Below are 26,783 nucleotides of genomic sequence, written 5' to 3' on the forward strand. Positions count from 1 at the left end.
TTTTAAAAAATGTTTAATATAATTTTCCTGGCTATTTTCATGAGTAAAAGTTGAACATGAGTCTGTTGGAAATAGAAGCAGATAGAATTCAGTCTCTGACAGTCTGCTGCTTTCCCTATTAGAGAGAGTTGAGTGAGCAAGCACTAGCTAGTGTCTCTGGCCATACTGTATAAGCCAACTTTAATTTTGACTGTCCTTCTTCCTACCCTCTCCTCTTCTCCTCCTCCTCCCAGACACTACCAGATCATTCTGCTCCTCTGCTTACATATCTGTCAGTCATTTTACTTAAGTTCTCCCTTCTCCCTTCCTCCTGGCCTCCACTACTTACTCTTTGTGTTCTTTTGGTTGCTGTGTGTGTGTGTGTGTGTGTGTGTGTGTGTGTGTTTGTTTTCAAGGCAGAGTCTCACTGTAGCCCAGGCTGACCTAAAACTCAACTTTGTAGTTCCAGGCTAGCTTCAAACTCATGGCAATTCTTTTACCTCTGCCACCACATCCAGACATTGACGCTTGTTTATTGTTAGTTTTATCAGTCCGTGTAATCCTCCATAATATGTCCTTTAATCATGGAGATTTAACTTATTACTGTATTTCAAATAACTGTTCATTGGTCAAGGCATTTGTTGTGGATAGGGGTGCAGAGATTTTGCATAGCATTCATGAGGCATATAGATTGGATCCCCAACATAAGGGTGGAGGTGAGGCGTTTGATCCTTCATTGAGAACCCAATATGGGTTTAATTTCTGGCTCCCACATAAAAAGCTAGGCATGAACTGGAGAGAAAGCTTAGCAGTTAAATGCTTGCCTGTGAAGCCTAAGGACACTGGTTCAAGGCTCAATTCCCCAAGACCCACGTAAGCCAGATGCACAAGGTGGTGTATGCATCTGGAGTTCGTTTGCAGTGGCATGCACCACCACACCAGGCTGAAATGTTTATTTTTAACACAATCTTTTCTGTCATTTTCAAGTTTACGGCATCACTTATATTTTCACTTTGATTCTTCTCTTCTGTTTTTCCTTGTTCTATGCAGATTATCAACGCTTGATGACTGTGGCTGAAGGCATCACCACACTTTTGTTCCCATTTCAGTGGCAGCATGTTTATGTGCCCATCCTCCCTGCTTCTCTGCTCCATTTTCTTGACGCTCCTGTCCCTTATCTGATGGGCCTTCAGTCCAAAGAAGGAACTGACCGTTCTAAACTAGAACTTCCTCAAGAGGTAAAACGTACAAGTCATGAAATATGTGCTCTCTCTCGATTAGTTCAAGGCTTCTTTTGTTACATGATGCCATCTTTGTGCACTAGTGTCTGAGTCTTCAAGGTATTGCTGGCTTGGAGCCCAAGCCATAGCCCACTCTTGCCACAGCAGCTCTGTCAGTTCAATAGGATCAGTGAGAAGACAGTCATAAATTTTTCCAACCATAAACTTGTGAAGGTCCTGTAACAGTAGTATGACCTCTTTGCCTTACTATTCTGACAGCATCTAATTTCTTGTCCACCATCATGTTAGTAGCCTTTATTTTTAAGCAGTATATTCCAGACTTAACAGCCTTTAAAATCATTTCATTCATTGAGGTGAAGTCAATTTTTGACCTCCATTAAATGAAATATAGCATCTGAGCAAACAAGGGGTAATGGAAATATAGCAAATGCTTTCCTTGTCTCCATTTTTAGACATAAACCAGTTTGCTGGCCTGTTCTGAATGTTAATTTGGCTTGATCAGTGGGACAAAAATCTTAACCCCTAGGTTTTTACCACCTTAATGTTATTATGCTTTCTGTGTGCTGTCTTTTCAAATGTTTAAGAGGAAAAAAAGCAAGGCTTCTTAAAAACATTTTAAATTAAATTTTTAGCTATTGTTAATGATACTCAGAATTGTAGTATAAAGCTTTGAAATGAAATATAGATGAGAATGCTATAGCCTGTGAAAACTTGAAATGGTTAATTACATTATATTATTAGATATTTAATTAGCACCTTTCTTAATAAAATACCTCATGTAGAACTTTTCTTTCATTTGTCCTTATTTCCTGTAGATTCTCATTTTAATAAGTGAATTTAAAGTAACACATTAAGCCACAGCCATTAAAGCTCACAATGAAAATCAGTTGCTTACTTTTATTCTAGTGAATGTTGTCCAACCAAAAGTAGCATTGTTCAGCGGAAAATGGCTTGATTCAGGCCATGAAATGCATGTGCATATTGTTCTGTTTATTGTTTTTTTGTCTTTTCAAGATAAGGTCTTCTGTAGCCCAGGCTGACCTAGAATTCACTATGGAGTCTCAGGCTGCCCTCAAACTCAAAGTGTTCCTCCTACCTCTGCCTCCCAAGTGCTGGGATTAAAGGCGTGCACCACCATGCCTGGCTGTCTTGTTCTTTTAAGGCTTATGCATGTTCTCTGCTTTCCCCTCCCTATTTTACCTTTTTTTTTTCTCTATTCAAATATAATTTTTTTGTTTTCTCTTTTATTTAGATAATGTGGCATCTTGGCTCAAAGAAATAAATCCTTTGTTTTTAAAAATATTTTTATTTGAGAGACAGAAGAAAAAAGATGCAGATAGAAAGAGAGCAAGTATAGGCACACCAAGGGTTTCTGCCACTACAAACAAACTCCAGACCCATGTCCTACTTTGTGCATCTGGCTTCACATGGGTACTGAGGAGTTGAACCATGGTCATTGGGCTTTGCAAGCAAACACCTTTAACTGCTAAGCCATCTCTCCAGCCCTGTAAATCTTTTAAATTTTCAAGGAAAAATAAATTAGCTAAATGAATTTTTAAGCTTTTTTAGTTTTTATTTCTTTATTTGAGAGAGAAAAATAGGGAGGCAAAGAGAGAGAGAGAGGAAGAGAATGGCATACCAGGGCCTCCAGCCATTGCAAACAAACTCCAGACACATGCAGTACTTTGTGCATCTGGTTTATGTGGGTCCTGGGGAATTGAACCTGGGTCCTTTGGCTTTACAGCACCTTAACTGCTGTTCACTATGTAGTCTCACGGTGACCTCGAACTCAAAGCGATTCTCCTACCTCTGCCTCCCAAGTGTTGGGATTAAAGGCATGTGCCACCACGCCTGGCCTGAATTTTTTTTTTATGCAGTTTTAGACAGTGTGTGTATGAGAGAGAATGGATGCACCAGGGCCTCCAGCCACTGCAAACAAACTCCAGATGTATGTGCCACATAGTGCATCTGGCTTATGTGGGTCCTGGGGAATCGAACTTGGGTACTTTGGCTTTGCATTCAAGTGCCTTCACCACTAAGCCATCTGTCCAGCCCCAGGCTGAAATTTTTGTTTGTTTGTTTTTTGAGGGAGGGTCTCACTCTACCTCAGGTTGACCTGGAATTCACTATGTAGTCTCAGGGTGGCCTCGAACTCACGATGATCCTCCTACCTCTGCCTCCTGGGTGCTGGGATTAAAGGTGTGTGCCACCACACCTGGCATCAGCCTGAAATTGTGTAATACCACCTTGATATAGCTGGAAGATCTTATATTTTCATGTATCCATTGGCTCTTAAGCAAATTAAAATTTCTCAAAGTCTTCGTAGTGCCATCCTTGGTTTTGTAACTTTTCAGTCATGAATGAGCTCAGCACTGTTTAATGAGCACATACACTCATCTCTCCATAGAGTGGAGTAATAAAGATAAACTGACACTGGTGGAAATGTGCTCACTAGCAGTAATGCTTCCCTCCTCTTTTCCCCTGAAAGCTAAAATAAAATAATGAGGTTTCAAAAAAAATGTAGCTGGGCATGGTGACACACACCTTTATTTCCAGCACTTGGGAGGCAGAGGTAGGAGGATCGCTGTGAGTTCGAGGCCAGCCTGAGACTACATAGTGAATTCCAGGACAGCCTGGGCTAGAGTGAGACCCTACCTCAAAAAACAAAAACAAAACAAAAGTTGTAAATGATAAGCTTGCAAAATGATTATTTTTAAGAAGGTATGATTTTAGTTAGATAGCTATTGTAGCTGCATACACTTGTAATTATCCACCTACTTCCTTTCCCTGTGATTCCAAAATAATAGGGACGAGCAGCTATTTGTTATATTGTCTTTTAGAGAGTGTCATGTGGAGGGGAGAATGGAAGGATACAGCACTGAGGAGAGATTGCACAGCCTAGTGTCTCACCATCCACTGTTGCAAAATTTTATATAGTAAATGGTGGACAAAAAAAAAGTCAAGAGAAAAACTGAAATAGAGCTGTTTTTGACACTTTTTGTAGCTTGCCTTGAGATTCTGAAGGAATATTTCATCAGTGCCTAGGATCAAATCCAGTGTCTGTCTCATGCATGCATGACCAATGCTCTACCACTTCACTGTATCTCCAGCCCTGGAGAGATTTTTATTTTTGCAAGGTAGGGTCTCACTCTGGCCCAGGCTGACCTGGAAATTAATTATGTAGTCTTAGGGTGGCCTAGAACTCAATGGCAATCCTCCTACCTCACTGGGATTAAAGGCGTGTGCCACCACACCTGGCTGTTGAGAGAGGTTTGAAATGTTCACCTCTGACTTGCTTTCATGACAGCTTATCTTTACACAGTGAGAAAACTAATCACTTACTATATAAAAATCAGGGAACTTCCCAGGTCTTACAATCCTGTGTACATTTTTGGGGTTCCATCAAGTAAGCTTGCTTTTAAGCTGGGCGTGGTGGCGCACACCTTTAATCCCAGCACTCAGGAGGCAGAGGTAGGAGGATCGCCGTGAGTTCAAGGCCACCCTGAGACTACAGAGTTAATTCCAGGTCAGCCTGGACCAGAGTAAGACCCTACCTGGAAAAACAAAAAAACAAACAAAAAAAAAAGTAAGCTTGCTTTTGTTGTTTTAGACACTGTGTAGAACATAATACAAGACATCAAGATAAATATGAGATGATTTCTGTCCCCCCCTTTAATATCAATAGCATAAGCTTAAAAAGTAATAGAACATCAGAATGCCAGGAGCTAGGGAAATGGTTTAGCACTTGCTCTGCAAGCATGAGGGCCTGGCACTGTCCAAGCTTGATTCCCTACCATCAATGTAAACAATGAGTATTACCACACGTATCTAACCCCAGTCTTTTTAATGTATTTATATTGATTTATTTGGTAGAAAGAGAATGGGCACACCAAGACCTCTTGCCACTGCAAATGAACTCCAGACACATGTATTACTTTGTGCATTTGGCTTTATGTGGGTTGTAAGGAATCAGTCCTGGGCCAGCAGGCTTTGCAAGCAAGTACCTTTAACTACTGAGCCATCTGTCTCCACAACCCAAATTATTATTATCATCATCATCATTATTATATTATTAGGAGCAGGGTCTCACTGCAGTGCAGGCTAAACTGGAACTCACTCTGTGGCCCAGTATGGCCTTGAACTCAGCAATCTTCCTACTACCTTAGCCTATTTAGTGCTGGGAATAAAAGTGTGCACCACCATGTCTGGCTCTGACCAGAGAATTGCTGGTGCTTGCTGACCAAAAAAAATGATAGCTCTGGTTGAATGAGAGACTCTCTCAAGGAATAGGCAGATGAGCACAGTGGTGGAACATGACCAAGTCTCTGGGTTCCAAATTCAGTCCCCAGTATTGGGGGTGGGGTAGGTGGAGGAAAAGGCTGTTTGGCTCAGCAGTAAAGTGTACAGGGGAAGGTAGCCACATTGTCGATGGCAAAGAACTGATCTCATCACCTGAGAATAACTGTGGACCCTGACAGCCCTGTGCCTGAGATCAGTGGGAGGAGGTCAACCTATGGGCCCAGCTATCTATGGTAAGGTTCGTAGAGGCTGGTAACTTTGAAGCTTTGTCAAACCACTTGACATCTTCTGCCACATCCTGTTTAGTGTTTGTTTAAGGGTTTTGTCCAGAAACAGGTCCGAATGTACAGGTCTAAGTGTTGTGTTTGCTTCCCTTACTAAGAAATAATCAGGAGACACCCTTGACTAGTGCATCCATCACCCCAGAGTGTATGACCTGGGGAGCCTAAGCAGCATAGGAGAACCTGCCCAGCCCGCAGCTGCCAAGCTAAGTGAAGGAAAGTAAAGACGTCTGCCAGAAACCTGACACTGTCGGAATCATCAAGACAACAAAATTCAGCTGACTCTTGTACCCCACCTCCACTCCCTCCATCTACCTTGCAGACTTTAATTGCAGAGGATCTAGAAAGAAAACACTCCACTAATTTATCTTTGGGTGTTTTTTAAAATTGTATCATGGTTCGAAGGACAGGTTCTGCCTCTCAATCTCTCTCTCTGTCTTTTGTTTTGTTTTTTCAAGGTAGGGTCTCGCTCTAGGCCAGGCTGACCTAGAATTCACTACAGGCCTAAGGGTGGCCTTGAACTCATGGTGATCCTCCTACCTCTGCCTCCTGAGTGCTGGTGTTAAAAGCATGCGCCACCACACCCAGCTTTTTTTTTTTTTTTCCAGGTACAGTTTTGATCTAGCCCAGGCTGACTTGGAATTTTAGTTTCAGGATGGCCTTGAACTCACAGTGATCCTCCTACCTCAGCCTTTTGAGTGTTGGGACTAAAGACATATATAACGACTCCCAGCTTCTTTTCTTCTTCTTTTTTTTTTAAACTATAGCTATAGTTATAGTAGTAGTTTTTGGTTTTTGGAGGCAGGATCTCATTCTAGCCTATGTTGACCTACCTCAGGTTGGCCTCAAACTCATGACAATCCTCCTACTTCAGCCCTCTGACTGAGTGCTGGGATCAAACATGTACCACACACCTGGCTGTCTTTTTTTTTTTTTTTTTTTTTAGTATTTTAAAATTATGTTTTATTGTTTATTTGAGACAGGAGGATAAAGAAAATGGGCACAACACCTTGTGCATCTGGCTTTACATGGGTACTAGGGAATCAAACTTGGGGCATTAGGCTTCTATGTAGTCTCAGGCTGTCTTCAAACTCATAGTGATCCTCATACTAAACCTTCCAAGTGCTGGGATTAAAGGTATGTGCCACCATACCTGGCTGTCTTTTTTTTTTTATATTTTATTTTTATTTATATATTTGAAAGAGAGAATAGGCATGCCAGGGCCTCCAGCTGCTGCAAACGAACTCCAGACAAATGCACCCCTTGTGCATCAGGCTAGCATGGGTCCTGGGGAATCGATCCAGGGTCCTTTGGCTTTGAAGGCAAATGCCTTAACTGCTAAGCCATCCCTCCAGCCCCCTGACTGTCTTTTTTAAAAAGTATTTTATTTATTTATTTGAAAAAGAGAGAGAATGGGTACGCCAGGGCCTACAGCCATAAGAGAGAGAGAGAGAGAATGGGCACATCAGGACCTTCAGCCGCTGTGAACGGATGTGTGTGCATGCACCCCTTTATATGAATGAACAACATTGCATGCTTGTATCAGTGTGTGTCTGGCTATGTGGGACCTGGACATTCAAACATGAGTTCTTAGGCTTTGCAGGCAAGCACCTTAACCACTAAGCCATCTCTCTAAACCTTTGTCTTTTTTAAAATTAATTAATTATTTTATTTTATTTTACTTTTTGGTTTTTCTAGATAGGTTCTCCCTCTAACCCAGTGTGACCTGGAATGCACTTTGTTTTCTCAGCTGGCCTCGAACTCACAGCAATCCTACCTCTGCCTCCTGAGTTCTGGAGATTAAAGGCATGCGCCATCACTCCTGGCTTTTTAAAAAATGATTATTATTATTATTTATTTTTCTTGCTTTTTTGAGGTAGGGTCTCACTCTAGCTCAGGCTGACTGGGAAGACACTCTATAGTCTCAGGGTGGCCTCAAACTCATGGCAGTCCTCCTACCTCTGCTTCCTGAGTGCTGGGATTAAAGGCGTGCACCACCATGCCCAGATTTTTTTTTTATTTTTCGTAATTAACAACTTCCATTATTGTAAACATCATCCCATGGTAATTCCTTCCCTCCCCCACTTTCCCCTTTGAAACTCCATTCTCTATCATATCCCCTCCCCATCTCAATCAGTCTCTCTTTTATTTTGATGTCATCATCTTTTCCTCCTATTATGATGGTCTTGTGTAGGTAAGTGTCAGGCACTGTGAGATCATGGATATCCAGACCATTTTGTGTTTGGAGGAGCACATTGTAAGCAGTCCTACCCTTCCTTTGGCTCTTACATTCTTTCTGCCACCTCTTCCACAATGGACCTTGAGCCTTGGAAGGTGTGATAGAGATATGTCAATGCTGAGCACTCCTCTGTCACTTTTTTCCAGCACCATGATGCCTTCTGAGTCATCCCAAAGTCACTGCGATCTGAAAAGATAAAGTTCTCTAACAAAAAAGTGAGAGTAGCATTAATATATAGGTAAGAACATTAAGAGAAGTGCTTACTGGGAAGTTTGATGAGCATAGTATATACATTTAGCCAGACAGCAGCAGCTGTTACACCCCTAGAGCTCATAACTACCCTGATTGTAGGTTTTCAGCATCAGCAATGTGTTCCCTCCCATGGAGCAGGCCTCCAGTCAAATTAGAGGGCAGTTGGTTTCCCTCAAGCAGATGTGCCACTGTTGCACCAGTTGGCTCATTTGGCCTGGCTGGCCAAATATAAGGCTTGCAGTGTCCACTGTTGAGTATCTTCACTGGTGATTTCTCTCTCTTCCATTGAACTGCATGCAGCATGGCTTCTTCCAGCTTTCTGTCAGCTGGTCTGCATGGAGGAGGTTATCAGCTCAATTTCAGCAGGATTTCTCAGAGACCTTACAGCCCAAGTATGTGGAGTCTTCAGCAATAGGGTCTTACCATCTGTTCCTTGTGGGAAACCAAGGGCCTCGGCAATGGCCTATAATGTTTGGGGGGCATCAGGGACCTCCCTTGCCAACAACTCACTGGAAGGTATCCCATCTCTGGCACTGAAAGTTGTCAAATGCTTTTTCTCTAATGAGATGATCATGTGATTTTTGTCCTTCAGTCCATTTATACAATGTATCACTTTTATGTTAAACCATCCCTGCATCTCTGGGATAAAGCCTACTTTGTCAGGGTGAATGATCTTTCTGATATATTCTTGTATTCTGTTTGCCAATATCTTATTGAGAATTTTTGCATCTATGATTTTGAGGGAGATTGGTCTGTAATTTTCTTTTTTTTTATTTCTCTGGTATCTGTTGTGATAGTGCCTTTTTCATCTCTAATTTTATCTTATTTTATTTTATTATTATTATTTTTGGTTTTTCAAGGTAGGGTCTCACTCTGGTCCAGGCTGACCTGGAATTAACTGTCATCTCAGGGTGGCCTTGAACTCATGGCAATCCTCCTACCTCTGCCTCCTGAGTGCTGGGATTAAAGACATGGGCAACCACGCCCAACTCTAATTTTTTAATATAGGCACTTAAAGCTATACATTTCCCTCTTAGTACTGCTGTGAATTTTTTGATTTCCCTCTTGATGTCTTCATTGACCCATTCATCATTTAGTAGTATATTGTTTAGTTTCCATGATTTTCCATATGCTCTGTAGCTTTTCTTGCTATTAATTTGTAGTTTCTTTCCATTGTTGTCAGATAGAATGTAAGGAATGATTTCAGTTTTCCTGTATTTGTTAAGATTTGTTTTGTGTCCTAATATATGGTCTGTTTTAGAGACTGTTCCATGTGCTGCTGAAAAGAGTGTGTATTCTGCAGTGTTTAGATGAAATGTCCTGTATATAACTGTTAGGACCATTTGTTCTATGACCTCATTTAATCCAGATCTTTATGTGTTTATTTTCTGCCAAGATGACCTGTCACTTGATGAGAGTAGGGTGTTGAAGTCACCCACTACAACTGTGTTTGGTGTTATCTGTGACCTTAGTTCTAATAGCATTTGTTTGATGATGTTGGGAGCCCCCGTGTTAGGTGCATATATATTTAGGATTGTAATGTTCTTCTGTTGGAGTATGCCTTTAATCAGTAATAAAGTGACCTTCCTTATCTTTCCTAATTAATGTTGTAATGAAGTCTACCTTGTCAGATATTAGGATAGCAACCCCTCCTTGTTTTCTAGGCCCATTTGCTTGAAACACTGTTATCTACTCTTTCACCCTAAGATAGTGCCCATCCTTTGTAGAAAGGTGAGTTTCTTGGAGGCAACAAATTGAAGGATCCTGCTTTTTTAACCCAGTCTGCAAACCTATGTCTTTTTGGAGGGCATTGAGACCATCGATATTAAGAGTTATTATTGAAAGGTGTGTATTTATTTTTGCCATTTTTCCTGTTTTGTAGTTCTTCCTGTTTTACCTTTGTTCTCTTGTATTAACCAGTATTTGAGTATTGTTTGTTTATTCCAGGTTCTTTATATGTGTGTTTTTCTTTCTCTTCAGCATGGAGGATCCTGTCAAGTATTTTCTGTAGAGCTGGTTTTGTCTTCAAATATTCCTTTAGCCTGCTTTTGTTGTGGAATGTCCTTATTTCTCCGTCTATTTGAATGGATAGCTTTGCAAGATAATGTAACCTTAGTTGACAGTTGTTTTCTTTCAGAACTTGGAATATATCACTCTAAGCCTTTTTCTGGCTTTTAAAGTTTGTGTTGAGTAATCTGCTGTAATCCTGATAGGTTTGCCTTTGTAGGTAACTTGATTTTTCTCTCTAACTGCTTTCAATATTTTTACTTTGATTTGTATGTTTGGTAGTTTAATTATAATATGGGGGAGAGAGGTTCTTTCCAGGTTTTGTCTGTTTGGTGTTCTAAAGGATTCCTGTATCTGCATTAGCATATCTTTCCCAATTTGGGAGAAGCTTTCTTCTGTGATTTTGTTGGAAATGCCTGCTATGCTTTTGGAGTGAAATTCTTCTCCTTCTACTATACACTGAATTCTTATGTTTGATCTTTTCATAGTGTCCAGAATATCTTGAAATTCCCATTCATACTTTTCTATAAATTTGTCTTTCTCTTTGTTGGACTGTATTAGATCTGCCACCTCATCTTCGAGCTTAGATATTCTGTCCTCTCCATCCATTCTACTGGTGAGATTTTCTACAGAGTTTTTTATTTCATTGACTCTGTTCTTCATTGCTAGTAATTCTGACTGGATTTTCTCTATTATTTCTATTTCCTTATTTATGTCTTGTATTGACCTCTTTATTTCATTAAATTGGTTTCCTGTATCATCTTTGATTCCTTTGATTTCCTCTTTAATTTGTTTGAGCATATTTATAATCATTCTTTTGAAATTTTCTCAGGCATTTCCTCTAAATCAGACTGACTGGAAGTCATTTCTGATGCATTAATATTTTTTGGTGAATTAATATTGTCTTGATTTTTGGTGTTTCTTGTGTTATGTACATATTTTTGCATCTTGATTAATTTAATTATTGTATTTTCTTATTAGCTGCAGTATTATTAGATGTATCAATCTATCTGATGTTATATATCTTCAGGGGAGGTGCTTAAGGTGCTAGGTGTGGCCCTTAAGACTCTCAGAGTAACCACAAAAGTGACCCTAGGTGTTGGGTTTGCCTATTATGAGAGTATTCAAGTAGGCCGAGTGGAGCAAAGTGCAGGCAGATTCTAAAATTTAACTAAACAATATACACATTCAGTGAAAAACAGCACAGAGTATTTATGCAGGAACAACCAGAATCTCTAACATAGTCATAGTCCCTTAGGATGTGTGTTGCCCCACACCCTTAACCCTGTCAACTAGGAGGCTAAGATTTTTGGTCTGTTGAGGGTTCCGTCAGCTGGTGACCTCTTGAATCCCTTCCCTAATGAACAACAGAAGAGAAAACAAAGACACTATAAAATCAGGAAGCAACAAATGACAAGCCCCAGACGTAGCTTATTTAAGAATGGCAAATCCGACCATCGATCAGATTTAACGTGTAACTTATCCTGACATGGAAGGTGCAATTAGCACTTTCGATTCAAGCCTATATACCAGGCTTATTTGGTGGGTACTGACCTGGTGTAATCCCAGTTACCTTTTGGGATTGTTTTGATCTCAGTTTTGCTGCACTTCTGCTTGGGTCCTTCTTTGCTGTACTGTGGGCTCAGGTAGGCTGGCTGGGTCTCTGGATTGCTACTCTGGTTGCTGTGCTGGGTGCTGTGAGCTCCCTTCCCCAAGTCTCTGGTGCTTTTTGGTGTTTGTGCTGCCTGTGGGGGAGGACAGGCTGTGGTTAGTGGTTCCAGTTCTCCCGCTGGTCCACGTAATCCTCTGCCTCGTGATCTGCTCCTCCGTTCGTTACTGCAGTCCTCCCTTCACATTTCTTGAGTTTGCAAGCAGGCCGGTGTGAGTGGAGAATCCCCTCACCTGGCTTTTCCTGCGGCTCAGGCTGAGCCTTATGGCTGTGGCTACACAGACCTGGTGCTGCTGCTGCTGGAGCTGCTTCTGCTGGAGCCACTTCTGCCTGTTTCTGTGGACTCAGACGCTCTGAATCTTCTGCTTCTCTGCTATAGTTGATAATTTCTTATACACCTCACTTTTCAGTAGAAGAGTATATTTTGCTGGGGTTTTCTTCTTTCTTTCTTTTTTTTGGGGGAGGGTCACTTTTTCTCCCCTAGGCTGGTTCCTATGCTGCCATCTTAACAGGAAGTCTTGTTTTTGTTTTTTTTTTGAGGTTGGGTCTCACTGTAGCCCAGGCTGACCTGGAATTTACTATGTAATCTCAGGATGGCCTCTAACTCACAGTGATTCTCCACCATGGCCAGCTCTGTATCTTGTTTGTTTTTTTTTGTTTTGTTTTGTTTTGTTTTAAACAAAGCATTTGTGTCTCTTTTTTGGAGGTTGTCAGTTTGTTTGCTTGGAGTCAGGATCTCATGTAGCCTCAAACTCACTGAGGATGACTTGAACTTCTGATCCTCTTGCCTCTGCCTCCCTGGCTGCTAAGAATACAGATATATGCCACCATGTCCAGCGTATGTGGTGCCGGTGATTGAACGCAGAGCCTTGAGTATGTTAGGCAGGCACTCTATTCACTGTGCAACGTACCCAACCCTGTGTTATTATTTTTGTTAATTTTCTTTTATTTACTCATTTGAGAGAGAATGGGTGTGCCAGGTCCTTTAGCCACTGCAAATGAACTCCAGATTGCATGTACCACTTTGTGCATCTGGCTTATTTGGGTCCTGGGGAGTTGAACCTGGGTTCTGTGGCTTTACAGGCTAGTACCTTAACCGCTAAGCCATTTCTCCAACCCTGTTATTTTTTATTCTCTTTCCTATATTTGTCTAATTTTGTGTGCCCATTCTTTTCATTATTATTGAGCATTTTAAAAATCTCTTGCTCTTAGCCAGGCATGGGGGCTCACTCCTTTAATCTCATCCCTCAGGAGGCAGAGGTAAGAGGATTGCTATGAGTTTGGGGCCACCCTGAGACTACATAGTGAATTCCAGGTCAGCATGGGCCAGAATGATCCCCTACCTTAAAAAAATAAATAAATAAACATCTTGCTCTTTACTATTCCTCATCATAATATTCTTTTGCACTCTTCTTTTTCTCTTATTTTACTTCACCTTGCTTCTCTATATTTCCTCTACCTACCCCCATCTTGTAAAATAATGAAGGACTCCTGGCATTTACCTGACAGTGGCTTATGGGATGGTGATACAAAAACATGATCTCAAATGAACAAAGTTTGTACTCTGTGACCGCACAGGGCAAACTTCTACTGGAGAAGTTTGGTGGCAGCAGAAAAGGGAGCTTGACTTCTCTTAGGCAATGTATTGTCAAGATTATAGGCAAAAAGTTCAAGTAGTAGTTAACTGATTAAGGAATTTAGAAGAGAGCACGTCTGTGGATTGTTTCTTAAGCTGATAGTTAAAGGAATTTACACTTGAAAGAAAGTATAGACTTATCCTATCTAGGAAAAGAGCAGAGAGGAATTAGAGTTACTGATACAGAAGTGGCAAAGTGATACCCTTTTGATAAGGTAGCTGACAAGTCAGCCTTAAAGAAGACAGAACATTGGAGAATACATGAAGACAGTATGTATGATTAATGAAATGTACCTACTACTGAGGGCTAGCAACATGCTAGGAAAGCAGGTGTGGAGTAAGTTAAAAGTTCAACTTTGAGGCCAGGTATAATGGCACATGCTTTTAATCCAAGCAACTATTTGTAATAATTGCAAGAATATTTAAACATAAAATGCTTGGACTTTAAACCTTTGTGTTCTCTTTTTATTTTTCAGGCTAATTTGTGTTTTGTAGATATCGACAACCATTTTATTGAGCTACCTGAAGAATTTCCACAGTTTCCCAATAAAGTGGATTTTATTCAAGAACTCTCTGAAGTTCTTCTCCAATTTGGGATTCCTCCTGAGGGCAGCCTACATTGCAGTGAGAGTGCCACCAAACTGAAAAATCTGGTTCTTAAAGATTTGGTAAATGACAAAAAGAACGGCAATGTCTCCACTAATGACGTGAGCATGTATGAGTTGCTGAAGGGCAGTGAAACCATAGCCCGCCTTCAGGCTCTTGCCAAGAGGACTGGAGTCACTGTGGAAAAAGTGGACTTCTCAGCTTCTCTGGGTGAGAAAGAAAAGGACTTAAAATTGCACTGTGAAGAGGCAGAACTGAGGGACTACCAGCTCAATGTGCAGCTGCGAGAAGTCTTTGCTAATCGCTTCACACAGATGTTTGCCGATTATGAAGCATTTGTGATTCAAGCTGCCCAGGACATGGAGTCTTGGCTGACCAACCGGGAACAAATGCAGAATTTCGACAAAGTAAGAAGACCCGTATTTCTATTTTATGACAGTACTGATCTCCCCCCCCCCCAACTTTTTTGTTGTTGTTGTTTTGAGGTAGTGTCTTACTCTAGTCTAAACGTACTCTATTTTTATTTACTATCTTTGGGTTTTGGGGTTTTTGTTTTTGTTTTTGTTTGTTTGTTTGTTTTTGGTTTTTGGCTTTTGGTCAGCCTCTAGTCCAAGCTGACCTCAAATCCACTCTGTAGTCTCAAGGTGGTCCCGAACTCATGGTCCTCTCCTACCTCTGCCTCCTGAGCGCTGGGATTAAAGGCATGCACCACCACTTTCTTTGGTTTTGTTTTTTTTCGAGATGGGGTTTCACTCTACCCCAAGAAAACCTGGAATTCACTGTGCAGTCTCAAGGTGGCTGTGAGCTTATAGCAGGCCCACCATCTCTGCCTCCCAGGTTCTAGGGTTAAAGGCATTGCCCACCACACTCAGTGATAAAACTACTTAAAAATAAACAAATAAGAGATCCAGATGTGGTGGCACAATCCTTTAACCTATCCACTCAGGTGGCAGAGGTAGGAGGATCACTATGAGTTCAAGGCCACCCTGAGACTACATAATGAACTGAATTCCAGGTCAGCCCGGGTTAGAATGACACTCTCTATCTCAAAAAAACAAAAATAATAAATAAATAAATAGGGGCTGGAGAGTTGGCTCAGCAGGTAAGGCACTTGTCTGCAAACCCTAATACCTGGGGCTTGATTCCCCAGTACCCCCATAAAGCCAAATGCACAAAGTCTAAAGTTTGCATCTGGAGTTTGTAGTGGCTAGCAGCCCTTGTATACCCATTCTGTCTGTCTCTCTTCTATCTCTCTGCTTGAAAATAAATAAAAAATAATTTAAAAAAAAATAGGGCTGGAGAGATGGCTTAGCTGTTGAGGCACTTGTCTGCAAAGCCTAAGGATCCAGGCTCAATTCCCCAGCACCCACGTAAGCAAGATGCACAGCGTCTAGAGTTTGTTTGCAGTGGCTAGAAGCCCTGGTTGCCCATTCTCTCTCCCTCTATCTGCCTCTCTCTCTCATAAGTAAGTAAGTAAATAAATAAATAAATAAAATAAAGTGTCCGGACATACTGTGAACGCCTTTAATCCCAGCACTTGGGAGGCCAGAGGGTAGGAGGATCACTGTGAGTTCAAGGCCAGCCTGAGACTACACAGTGAGTTGCACGTCAGCCTAGGGTAGAATCAGACCCTACCTTGAAAAAAACCAAAAATAAAAATTAAAAATAAGTAAAATATTTATTTGTGGGCTGGAAAAATGATTCAGGGGTGAAAGGCACTTGTTTGCAAAGCCTGATGGCCTGGGTTCGATTCCTAAGTACCTGTGTAAAGCCAGATCACAAAGTGGCACATGCATGTAAAGTTCATTTACAGTGCCCTGGTGTGCATACTTACTCTCTCTATGTCTCAAATAAATAAAAATAGGGGCTGGAGAGATAGCTCAGCAATTAAAGCACTTGTCTGCAAAGCCTAACAGCCCAGGTTTATTCCCCATTACTCACATAAAGCTAGATGACAGGGTAGCACATGCATCTGGAGTTTGTTTGCAGTGGCTAGAGGCCCTGGTGCACCCCTTCTCTCTCTTTCTTTCTCTCTCTGTCGCTGTTCTACTTCTCCTGCTATTGCAAATGAACTCCAGATGCATGCACCACTATGTTCATCTGGATTTACATGGGTACTGGGCAATCAAACCTGGCCTATTAGGCTTTGTATAAAAGCACATTTAGCCACTGAGCCATCTCTCCTTTTTAGTTTAGGTTTTGTTTTTGTTTTTTGTTGTTGTTGTTTTTTGAGGCAAGAGTTTCAGTCTAGCTTGGGCAGACCTGGAACTTATTCTATAGCCAAGGCTGGCCTCAAACTCACAGTAATCTTCCTATCTTAGCCTCCCAAGTGGTGGTATTAAAGATGTGAATAGCCATGCCCAATGTGGTAGTTTGAATGTATATCCCCCATAGACTCAGGTGTTTTATTAAGCCTGTAATTTGGGTCTCCTGTCACAACCTGAAGGAAGTATCACTGGGAGTGGATCCTGGGATCCATCCCAAAGGTGTGTTTGGGGTCAGATCTGAGTCCAGCCCAAAAGTATGCAGGGAGATTTTGAGCTCTGGCAGGATCCCTGGTTGCTAGTTTTGTGTGTGAGGTGGTGCTGGTATTTTTGCTGGCTGCAGTTTTTCTATCTCTGCGTGGATCTGTGGAAATAAACAGCTTCCTTCACCATTGATGAAAATTCCCCTTGGACCTGTAAGCTGAAGTAAATCCTGTTCCTCCCATAAAGCTGTGTTTGGGAGCTGGAGAGATGGCTTAGTGGCTAAGGCGCTTGCTTGCCAAGCCAAAAGACCCAGGTTTGATTCCCCAAGACCCACGTACGCCAGATGCACGCATCTGGAATTCATTTGCAGTGGCTAGAAGCCCTGACATGCCCATTCTCTATCTGCTCCCCCTCTCTTTCTCAAATAAATAAATAAAAATAAAATATATTTTTTAAAAAACTATGTTTGTGGCTTGAGAAATGGCTTAGCTGTTAAGGTGCTTGCCTTCAAAGCCAAAGGATCCTGGTTTGATTCTCCAAGACTCAAGTAAGCCAGATGCCCAAGGGGGCACATGCATCTGGAGTTTGTTTGCAGTGGCTGAAGGCCCTGGTGTGCTTGCTCTCGCTCACTTGCACTCTCTCTCTCTCTCTGCCTGTTTCTTTTTCTCTAATAAATAAAATGTTTTTAAATAAATAAACAATGTTTGGTTGGCTGTTCATCCCAGCAACGTTGGAACTGACGACTACACCCAGCCAGCACTTACTTACTTTGTTTAGAATATCTGTTTCTGCAAGGTGTAGTATGATACATCTTTAATCCCAGTACTTGGGAGACTGAGGTAGGAGGATCGCTGTGAGTTGGAGGCCACCCTAACACTACATAGTGAATTCCAGGTTAGGCTGGGCTAGAGTGAACTCCTGCCTCAAAAAACAAAATATCCCCCAGACACAAAATGGCCTGGATATCCATGACCTCACAGTGCCTGACACTACCTACACAAGACCATCATAATAGGAGGAAAAGATCATGACATCAAAATAAAAGAGACACTGACTGAGAGGGGGAGGGGATATAATGGAGAATGGAGTTTTATAGGGGAAAGTGGGGGGAGGGAGGGTGTTACCATGGGATATTTTTTATAATCATGGAAGTTGTTAATAAAAGTTTGAAATTTGAAAAAGAGGGGTTGGAGAGATAACTTTGCGGTTAAGGCACTTGCCTACAAAGCCTAAGGACCCAGGTTCAATTCCTCAGATCCCACATAAAGCCAGATGCACAAGGTGGTACATACTTCTAGAATTTATTTGCAGTGGCTGAAGGCTCTGGGGTGCCCACTCTCTCTCTTTCTCTCTCAAATAAATAAACAAAATATTTACAAAAAAAAGATCTGTTGTCATCAAATTCCATTTGGACATTTTTAAAAATTATTTTTACTTATTTGCAAGCAGAGAGATGGAGAGAGAGAGAATGGCCACACCAGAGCCTCTAGCCACTGCAAATAAACTCCAGATGGATGTGTCAACTTGTGCAGCTGGCTTACATGGGCACTGGGGAATTGAACCTGGATCCTTAGGCTTCGCAGGCAAGCACCTTAACTGCTGAGCCATCTCTCCAGCCTCCCCAGGATTTTGTTGTTTGTTTGTTTTTTTGTTTTTCGAGGTAGGGTGTCACTCTAGCCCAGGCTGACCTGGAATTCACTATGTAGTTTCAGGGTGGCCTTGAACTCATGGCAATCCTCCTACCTCTCCCTCCCCATTGCTGGGATTAAAGGCATGTACCACCACACCCAGCTTCCCAGGACATATTTTTGTATGGTTGTGTGTAGGAGGGTTGTGTGACCTCACGTGCCATGGCACACATGTGGAGATTAGAGGATAACTTCAAAAAATTTGCACTTCATCTTTGAGTCAGGGTCTCCTGCTGCTGTAAACTAACTGCTAGACTGTAAACCAAAGTAAGACTAAGTGGTCCAGGAGCTTTGGATTTTTCTGACTCTACCTTTAATTATCTTTGTTGTATAGGCACGTTGGGATCACAGAAGCATGCACCATGTTGTATCTGGCTTTATGTGGATGCTGGGGAATTGAACCTGGGCTAGCAAGTTTTGCAATCAAGTTTTTTTGTTTTGTTTTGTTTTGTTTTTGAGGTAGTGTCTCACTCCAGCCTGCCTAGTCAAGGCTGGTCTGGACATTGCAAGGTTCTTCTGCCTCTGCCTTCCAAGTGCTGGGATCAAGGCATGCACTACCACGCCCCACCAAGCACCAGCTTCTTTGAAGTATTTTTTTTTTGGCGGTTGGGGGGGAGTCCAGTTGTGTATTTTTATCCAAGGTAGTGTCTCACTCTAGCCCAGGAAGACCTGGAACTCACTCTGTAGCTTCAGGCTAGCTTCAGACTCACAGCAGTCCTCCTACCTCTGTCCCTCAGTGGGACTAAAGGCACAATCCATCACACCTGTTTCTGTTTTTTTAACTTTTTTAAAATTTCATTTTATTTTATTTTTTTTAAGTAGGCTGACTTGGAATTCACTATATATTCTCAGAGTGGCCTCATATTCACGGTGATCCTCCTACCTCTCCAAATGCTGGGATTAAAGGTATGCACCACCATGCCTGGCTTTTTTTTAAACTTTTTATTGACAACTTCCATAAGTATAGGCAATAAGTCATCATAATTCACACCCACCATCTGCCTGGTCTACCTTCTAAATCTCTCCATTGAATCCCTGCTTTCCAATTAATTTCTCTTCTATTTTGATGTCATTTTTTCCTCTTGTTATGAAGGCCTTGTATAGCTAGTGATGGGCTCTGTGAGGTCATGAATGTCCGTGCCATTTTGTGTCTGAAAGAGCGCATTGTAAGCAGTCCTACCCTTCCTTTGGCTCTTGCATTCTTTCCACCACCTCTCCAAAAAGGACCCTGAGCCTTGAAAGGTGTGATAGAGATGTTTCAGTGCTCCTTGCTCCTCTGTCACTTCTTCTCATCACAATAGTGACTTTTTAGGGCTAGAGAGATGGCTTAGCGGTTAAGCGCTTGCCTGTGGAGCCTAAGGACCCCGGTTCAAGGCTCAACTCCCCAGGACCCACGTTAGCCAGATGCACAAGGGGGCGCATGCATCTGGAGTTCGTTTGCAGTGGCTGGAGGCCCTGGTGTGCCTATTCTCTCTGCCTTTTTCTGTCCTTCTCTGTCTCTCTCAAATAAATAAAAAAAAAAAATTTTTTTTTAAATAGTGACTTTTGAGTCACCCCAGTGGTCACCACCATCTGAAAAGGGATGCTTCTTTAACCAAAAGTGAGGGTAGCATTAATATTTGGGCATAAACATAAGTACTTAGAAGAAAGTTGCATTTAGCCAAACAGCAGTCGTTACTCCCCTAGGCTTACGACCTCCCCAGCCGTAAGCTTTTCACTAGGTTTTCAGTACCAGGCATGTATACCCTCCTGTGAATCAGGCCTCCAGTCCACTCAGAGAACTTTACCCCATAACAGACATGCCACTATGGCACCAGTTGGCACATGTGGCTTGGCTGGACAGCTGTTAGACTTACAAGGGTCCACTGCTGGTTAACACCATTGATAAGATCTCCTTCCCAAAAGGCTGCACGCAGCATAGCTCTTTCCATCATTCTGACAGCTAATCAACAGGGAGGTTTCCAGCTCAGCTCCAGCTTGATTTCTCAGTGACCAACAGCTCAAGCATGTGTGGTCTTAACAATAGGGTCTTACTGTCTAGTTCTGGTGGGCCACCAAGAGCCTTGGCAATGGTCTTTAATATTTTGGGAGCATTAGAAACCTCCCTCGGACTGAATTTTTTCTAATAGCACAGTATACACCTTCCCTTTATTTATTTATTGTTTATTTGTTTGTTTTCTGAGGTAGGGTCTTGCTCTAACTCAGACTGACCTGGAATTCACTCTGAAGTCTCAGGCTGGCCTCAAACTCATGGGGATCCTCCTACCTCTTCCTCCCAAGTACTGTGATTAAAGGCATGTGCCACCACACTCAGCTTACACCTGGCTTTTTATTTAATCTATCTCTTTTTGTTTGTTTTGGTTTTGGTTTTGGTTTTTCGAGGTAGGGTCTCACTCTAGCCCAGGCTGACCTGGAATTCCCTCTGTATTCTCAGGGTGGCCTTGAACTCACCTGAGTGCTGGGATTAAAGGCATGCAGTACCATGCCTGGCTCGCTTTCTCTCTTTCTCTTCCTTCCTTCCTTTCTTTCTTTTTCTTTCCTTCTTTCTTCCCTCCCTCCTTTCCTTTTTCCTCCCTTATTCCCTTTCTCCTTCCCTTCCCCCCTTCCTACCTCCTTCCCTCCCATTCTCCCTCTTTCTCTTCCTTTGCAAGAACAAGAGAGGGCATATCATGGCCTCTTACTGCTGCAAAGGAATTCCAGATGCATGTGCCACTTTGTGCATCTGCCTTGTAGGTACTGGGGAATCTAAGCCTGCAGGCTTTGCAAACAAGTGCCTTTAACATTTGAACTGCTGAGCTGTCTCTCCACCTCTGTGGTTTCTACTGTTGTGCTGAAGCTTTTCTGAGCTTCACTGTATTCTGTCAGATGTCCTTCACATATCCTCCAGATGCACCCCCTCCCCCACATGAGCACATAGGGACCTGCACGCACTCTGAGGTCCCCTGATCCAGTGATGTAGCCCAGACATAATGCTGCTGGTAGAATGAAGCGCACCTCTCACTAAGTAGCATCTTTGTCAGGAAAGACAGAGACAGAATTCCCAGCAGGGCAGTATTTTACTTTAGAATGCTAATGCTCAGTCTGGGAACATCTGACAAATAAGTGATTAGTATATATTTGTGTAAAAATAGTGTGCTGGTTTGATTCAGGTGTCCCCCACAAACTTAGGTGTTCTGAATGCTAGGTTCCCAGCTGAGAAGGTTTGGGAATTAATGCTTCCTGGAGGGAGTGTATTGTTGGGGCCAGGCTTATGGGTGTTATAGCCAGTTTCCCCTTGCCAGTGTTGGGCACGCTCTCCTGTTGTTATTGTCCACCATATTGTGGCTGGGGGTGATGTCCACCCTCTGCTCATGCTATCGTTTCCCCTGCCGTCATGGAGCTTCCCCTAGAGTCTGTAAGCCAAAATAAACCTTTTTTTTTCCCAAAAGCTGCTCCTGGTCATGTGATTTCTGCCAGCAATCCTAACCTGACTGCAATAGATAGATAGTAGTAAAGATTATTAGCTGGGTGTGGTGGCACATGCCTTTAGTTCCAGCACTTGAGAGGCAGAGGTAGGAGGATCGCTCTGAGTTCAAGCACCTAGGCTAGAGTGAGACCAGGCCTTGGAAAGAAAAGGAAAAAAAAAACAAACAAACATTATTTTCTGATTCATCAGATTTTTTTTTCTAATGGAGAATAATATACTATGTATATATAATTTGCTGGAGTACTTAATGCTTAATTAGACTTTTTTAATATTATGAAATCATTTATTTAAATGTGTTTCTTTTCTTAAGCCCCTTCCTCGTTAACTTTTTTTTAAATTGTGGATTTGTTTTTATTTATTTATTTATTTATTTATTTGAGAGCGACAGACACAGAGAGAAAGACAGATAGAGGGAGAGAGAGAGAATGGGTGCGCCAGGGCTTCCGGCCTCTGCAAACGAACTCCAGACGCGTGCACCCCCTTGTGCATCTGGCTAACGTGGGACCTGGGGAACCAAGCCTCGAACTGAGGTCTTTAGGCTTCACAGGCAAGCGCTTAACCGCTAAGCCATCTCTCCAGCCCATCGTTAACTTTTATTATACTTTTTCTTGAACAGCTTAGAACTAGTCTTTGTACATTCATGAACTATGCTTGGAACAATTTAAATTTGAGCCTTGGTACTTCCATTTTAATCTTTTTTAAATTTTTAAAAAATATTTTATTTATTTAAGAGAGAGAGAGTATGGGTACGCCAAGACCACTAGCTGCTGCAAACAAACTCCAGACTCATGCACCACCATGTGTATCTGGCTTACATGGGTTCTGCTGGGGAGTTGAACCTAGGTCCTTAGGCTTCGCAGGCAAGTGCCTTAACGACTAAGCCATCTCTCCAGCTTTTAATCGTTACGTAATATTAAACCATAAATAGGATTCTTTCTTTATAACCCCTTAGGAAGTGAAAATTTCTTGCTGGCTTCTCAGAAGGCTGATAATCATCTCATTTTTCACTAGGAAATATACAGGATGTGGTAGGTCCTACAAGCCAAGTTTTGGTTGATCTTAAATCTTGTAGGATCTGAACAGTAAAAGCCAAATATGTGACCCATTTTTGTGTAGCTTTGTTTCTTAAGCAGGGTCTCACTCTAGCCCAGGCTGATCTGGAACTCACTTTATAGCCCAGGCTGGCCTAAAATTTATGACAATCCTCCCACTTTACTTAGCCTCCTAAGTACTGGAATTAAAAGGGTGTCCCACCATACCTGGTGGCCCATTATTTTAAAAGACTACTTGGGGGCTAGAGAGATGGCTCAGCAGTTAAGGCACTTGCCTGCGAAGCCTAAGGATCGGACTTTGATTCCCCAGTACCCACGAAAAGCCAGATGCACCAAGTGGCACATGTGTATGGAGTTTGTTTGCAGTGGCTGGAGGCCCTGGTGCACCCACTTTCTCTCTATATTATATCTGCCTTTTTCTCTCTTTCACTGTGTCAAGTAAATGAATGAATAAAATGTTAAAAGGCTATTTGGTCTATAAAAAGTAAAGTTAACACTGAAAGCTAAATTAGGAGGATAGCTGTGACCTCATGGCCAGCCTGGGGCTACAAAGTGAGCTCCAGGTCAGCCTGGTCCAGGAAGAGACCCCACCTGGGCTGGGGGCATGGATGGCCTGACTGAGGCTTTTCTGTGAAATGCCACTTAAGGCGGTGAACTGATTTCTGAAGACTGCTCTGAGTCTCTCTGTGGTTATTTAGATTTGTACAAATACACTTAAACTAGAAAAACACTTTAAGTAAAAAGTGACTCATGCCTTTAATCCCAGCACTTGAGCTGTAGAGGTAGGAGAATTGCTGTGAGTTCACGGCCAGCCTGAATCAAGGGTATATTCCAGGTCAGCCTGGGCTAGAGTGAGACCATACCTGGGGATGGAGGGGGGTAGATTTCTCTAAGGAACTTTTTTTTTAAATTTTTCTTTATTTATTTGAGAGTGACAGACAGGGAGAGAAAGAGGCAGAATGGGAGAGAGAGAATGGGCGCGCCAGGGCTTCCAGCCACTGCAAACGAACTCCAGACGCGTGCACCCCCTTGTGCATCTGGCTAACATGGGTCCTGGGGAGTTTAGCCTTAAACTGGGGTCCTTAGACTTCATAGGCAGGCACTTAACTGCTAAGCCATTTCTCCAGCCCTCAGGAACTTTTTTAAGGCTTCTGAAGTTTTAGAATGAAAAGTAAATGTGTTGAGAAGCTGGTGACCTTATCTCATAACTATCCTTCCATCTTTCTCCTTGTGACTTCTGCCATGCTCTTACCTACTATTCCAGTGAATAAAACAAAACCAGGGCTGGAGAGAAGGTTCAACAGGTTAAAGCCACTTGCTTAGAAAACTTGACAACTTGGGTTCAGTTCCCCCAGTACCATGTAAAGCCAGATACACAAAGTGGCACATGCATCTGGAGTTCATTTGCGGTGGCAAAAGAAAACTAGTGTGCCCATTCTTCCTCTCTCCCTCTCTGTCTCCTCTCTCCTTGCAAATAAAAGTATATAAAATAAAATAAAAACCAACCTGGTGACTGAAATAATTTACTTTCAAATTTCAGTTTGTGCCTAACCAAGATTAGAATTCCTATATTCATAGTCCTGAAAGACAACAGAAATTGGATTAGAAACTGATTATAATGTATTGAGCTACTTTATGCATCAAACAAGATAGTAAAAGGAAAGAACAGTTTATACATTTTCAGTCTTTTTTTATTCAGGCAGGTGTAGAAGGAATTTGATCTCAACATGAAAAGTTAGAACGTAGAAGTTTTTCCCACTTGGAAACAAAAGAATTTTACCCATAAGCACATTTTTGAGTTATTGCATGCATTATATATTACCCACCTCACTGCCTTTTAGCTTAGGGGTTCATTTCATAGGCTAGATACAGAAGAGATTACTCACTGGAGAGAGGGAATCAGATTTTAAAGGCAAGCCAAGTGGATGGTTGACAATCAAGCATATAGAAATTTTTCTGCTGTCAATGATTAATGATGTCCTGATGTCTACATAATGGCTAGCAGGTCACACATGTAAATCAGTTTCTTTTTGTTCATCATAATTTGGACTTTATTGCTTATTAGTTATATCATTCTGTACAACTTTAAATGGACTTTTAAAAAATATACTGTCAGTGTTAAACAAGTGATGGCAATATTGATGAAAATGATCAAGTGTTTTAAATATGGTAACAAGAGGTGCCACAGTTACTATTGTCCCTAGAAATTTATACATGTCATGTAAAAGTAGTTCACGGGCATTTAACAAGCATTTTTCTTCGTAATTGAAGAACCATTAGCTTGACCAGTTTCATAATCTTCAGAGCAAAACATGCATCTATTTTTCATTACGAGATATTTTTTAAAGGGTGTTCCTGCTTTCTCTTGGTTTCCAAGTTCTATTCGTCTTCTTTAGAGACGGTGTTAATTTGGGGCTTTTCTTTTGTTTTGTTTTGAGGTAGGTTTGCTCTGGCCCAGGGTGTCTGGGAACTCATTGCTGTCTCAGAGAGGCCAGTCCTCCTATCTCTGCCTCCCAAGGGCTGGGATTCAAAGCATGTGTCACCAACCCTGGCTTGTAAATCAATTGTGAAAGGTAAAATCAGGGGGTGGGGAGGGGAAAAAAAGGTAAGATCAGTAATAAAGACCTAAATGACCTAAATTCTGTCTATTAAAAAAAATAAAAATAGAGTGTTTTTTTTTTTTTTTTTTAGACAAACCCAACAGACTTTTTTTTTTAAGGGAGGGAGGGAGAATTGGTGTGCCAGGGCCTCCAGCCATTGTAATCAAACTCCAGACACATGAGCCACCTTGTTGTATGCATGTGCAGCCTTTGCATCTGGCTTATGTGGGATCTGAAGAGTCAAACATGCGTGGGCCCTTAGGCTTCAAAGGCAAGTGATTTAACCATTAAGCCATCACGCCAGCCCAAGAGCAGATTAAGAAAAAAATTATTATTGCAACTTCTATAGTTATCTAAGAGCAGATTTTTATTTCTGTGCATGCCTGTGTGTGTGTGTGTGTGTGTGTGTGTGTGTGTGTGTGTGTGTGTACCTCTTGCCGCTGCAAACAAACACCAGATGCCTGTGCCATTTTTGTGTCTGCTTACATGTGTGGCTTAGTAATTGAACCCAGGCTGACAGACTTTACAAGCAAGTACCTTAAACTGCTGAACCATCTTCTCATCCCAAGAGTAGACTTAAATTTTTCCAATGTCAGTTTCATGTGTTAGAAGATCAGAAGATAACCTTAGCCATAGATAATTTTCAGGTTTATCCTATTGGAATATTGAGATGGCCTCATTATAGTGATAATTTGCTAATTGTTTCGTTACAGGCTTCTTTTCTGTCTGACCAGCCTGAGCCTTACCTGCCATTTCTTTCACGCTTCATTGAAACACAGATGTTTGCCACCTTTATTGATAATAAGATCATGTCTCAGTGGGAAGAGAAAGATCCTCTGCTCCGGGTTTTTGATTCTCGGATTGAGAAGACAAGACTGTATAATGTAAGGGCACCCACCTTGCGGACATCTGTATATCAGAAATGCAGCACTTTAAAAGAAGCAGGTACATTTGCCATACCTTTCAGAATTGAAATCCCTGATTATTTCTTTTTATGAGTTGTTGACCTTATATGTTACTAAATTAATTTTATTTTTGGACTTCATAGTAAATCAAGGGGTATTTTTGTACTCTTCTTCGTATTTTTATGACTTCCAATTTTTATGGCTATTTCTCTTACTCAAAAGAGGAAATATAGTAATAAATTAACTAGTATATGACTATCTGATGCAGTTTTTGTCATATTCTTTTTATTATATAGTAAAAAAAATGTTCATATCTTGCTTTTGATGTTGCCTTTTTACTTTTGACCTCTTGTCTCTTGAGCTAAGAAAAGGTAAGTGTTATCCTAAAATAATAA

General features: G+C 41.6%; 1 protein-coding gene across 2 annotated transcripts in view; it reads left to right on the top strand.

Annotated features, from left to right (window-relative positions):
• Dennd5b (DENN domain containing 5B) overlaps window positions 1-26,783 on the top strand; it is a 124,338-nt gene that overhangs the window by 40,295 nt on the left and 57,260 nt on the right. For both annotated transcript variants that reach the window (XM_045139475.1, XM_045139476.1), the window contains 3 exons: window positions 1,030-1,217; window positions 14,080-14,616; window positions 26,197-26,428. In XM_045139475.1, coding sequence (XP_044995410.1) covers window positions 1,030-1,217; window positions 14,080-14,616; window positions 26,197-26,428 — 957 coding nt within the window. The remainder of the gene's footprint in view (window positions 1-1,029; window positions 1,218-14,079; window positions 14,617-26,196; window positions 26,429-26,783) is intronic.

This window comes from Jaculus jaculus, chromosome 22 (assembly GCF_020740685.1).
Source record: "Jaculus jaculus isolate mJacJac1 chromosome 22, mJacJac1.mat.Y.cur, whole genome shotgun sequence".
Taxonomy (NCBI): Eukaryota; Metazoa; Chordata; class Mammalia; order Rodentia; family Dipodidae; genus Jaculus; species Jaculus jaculus.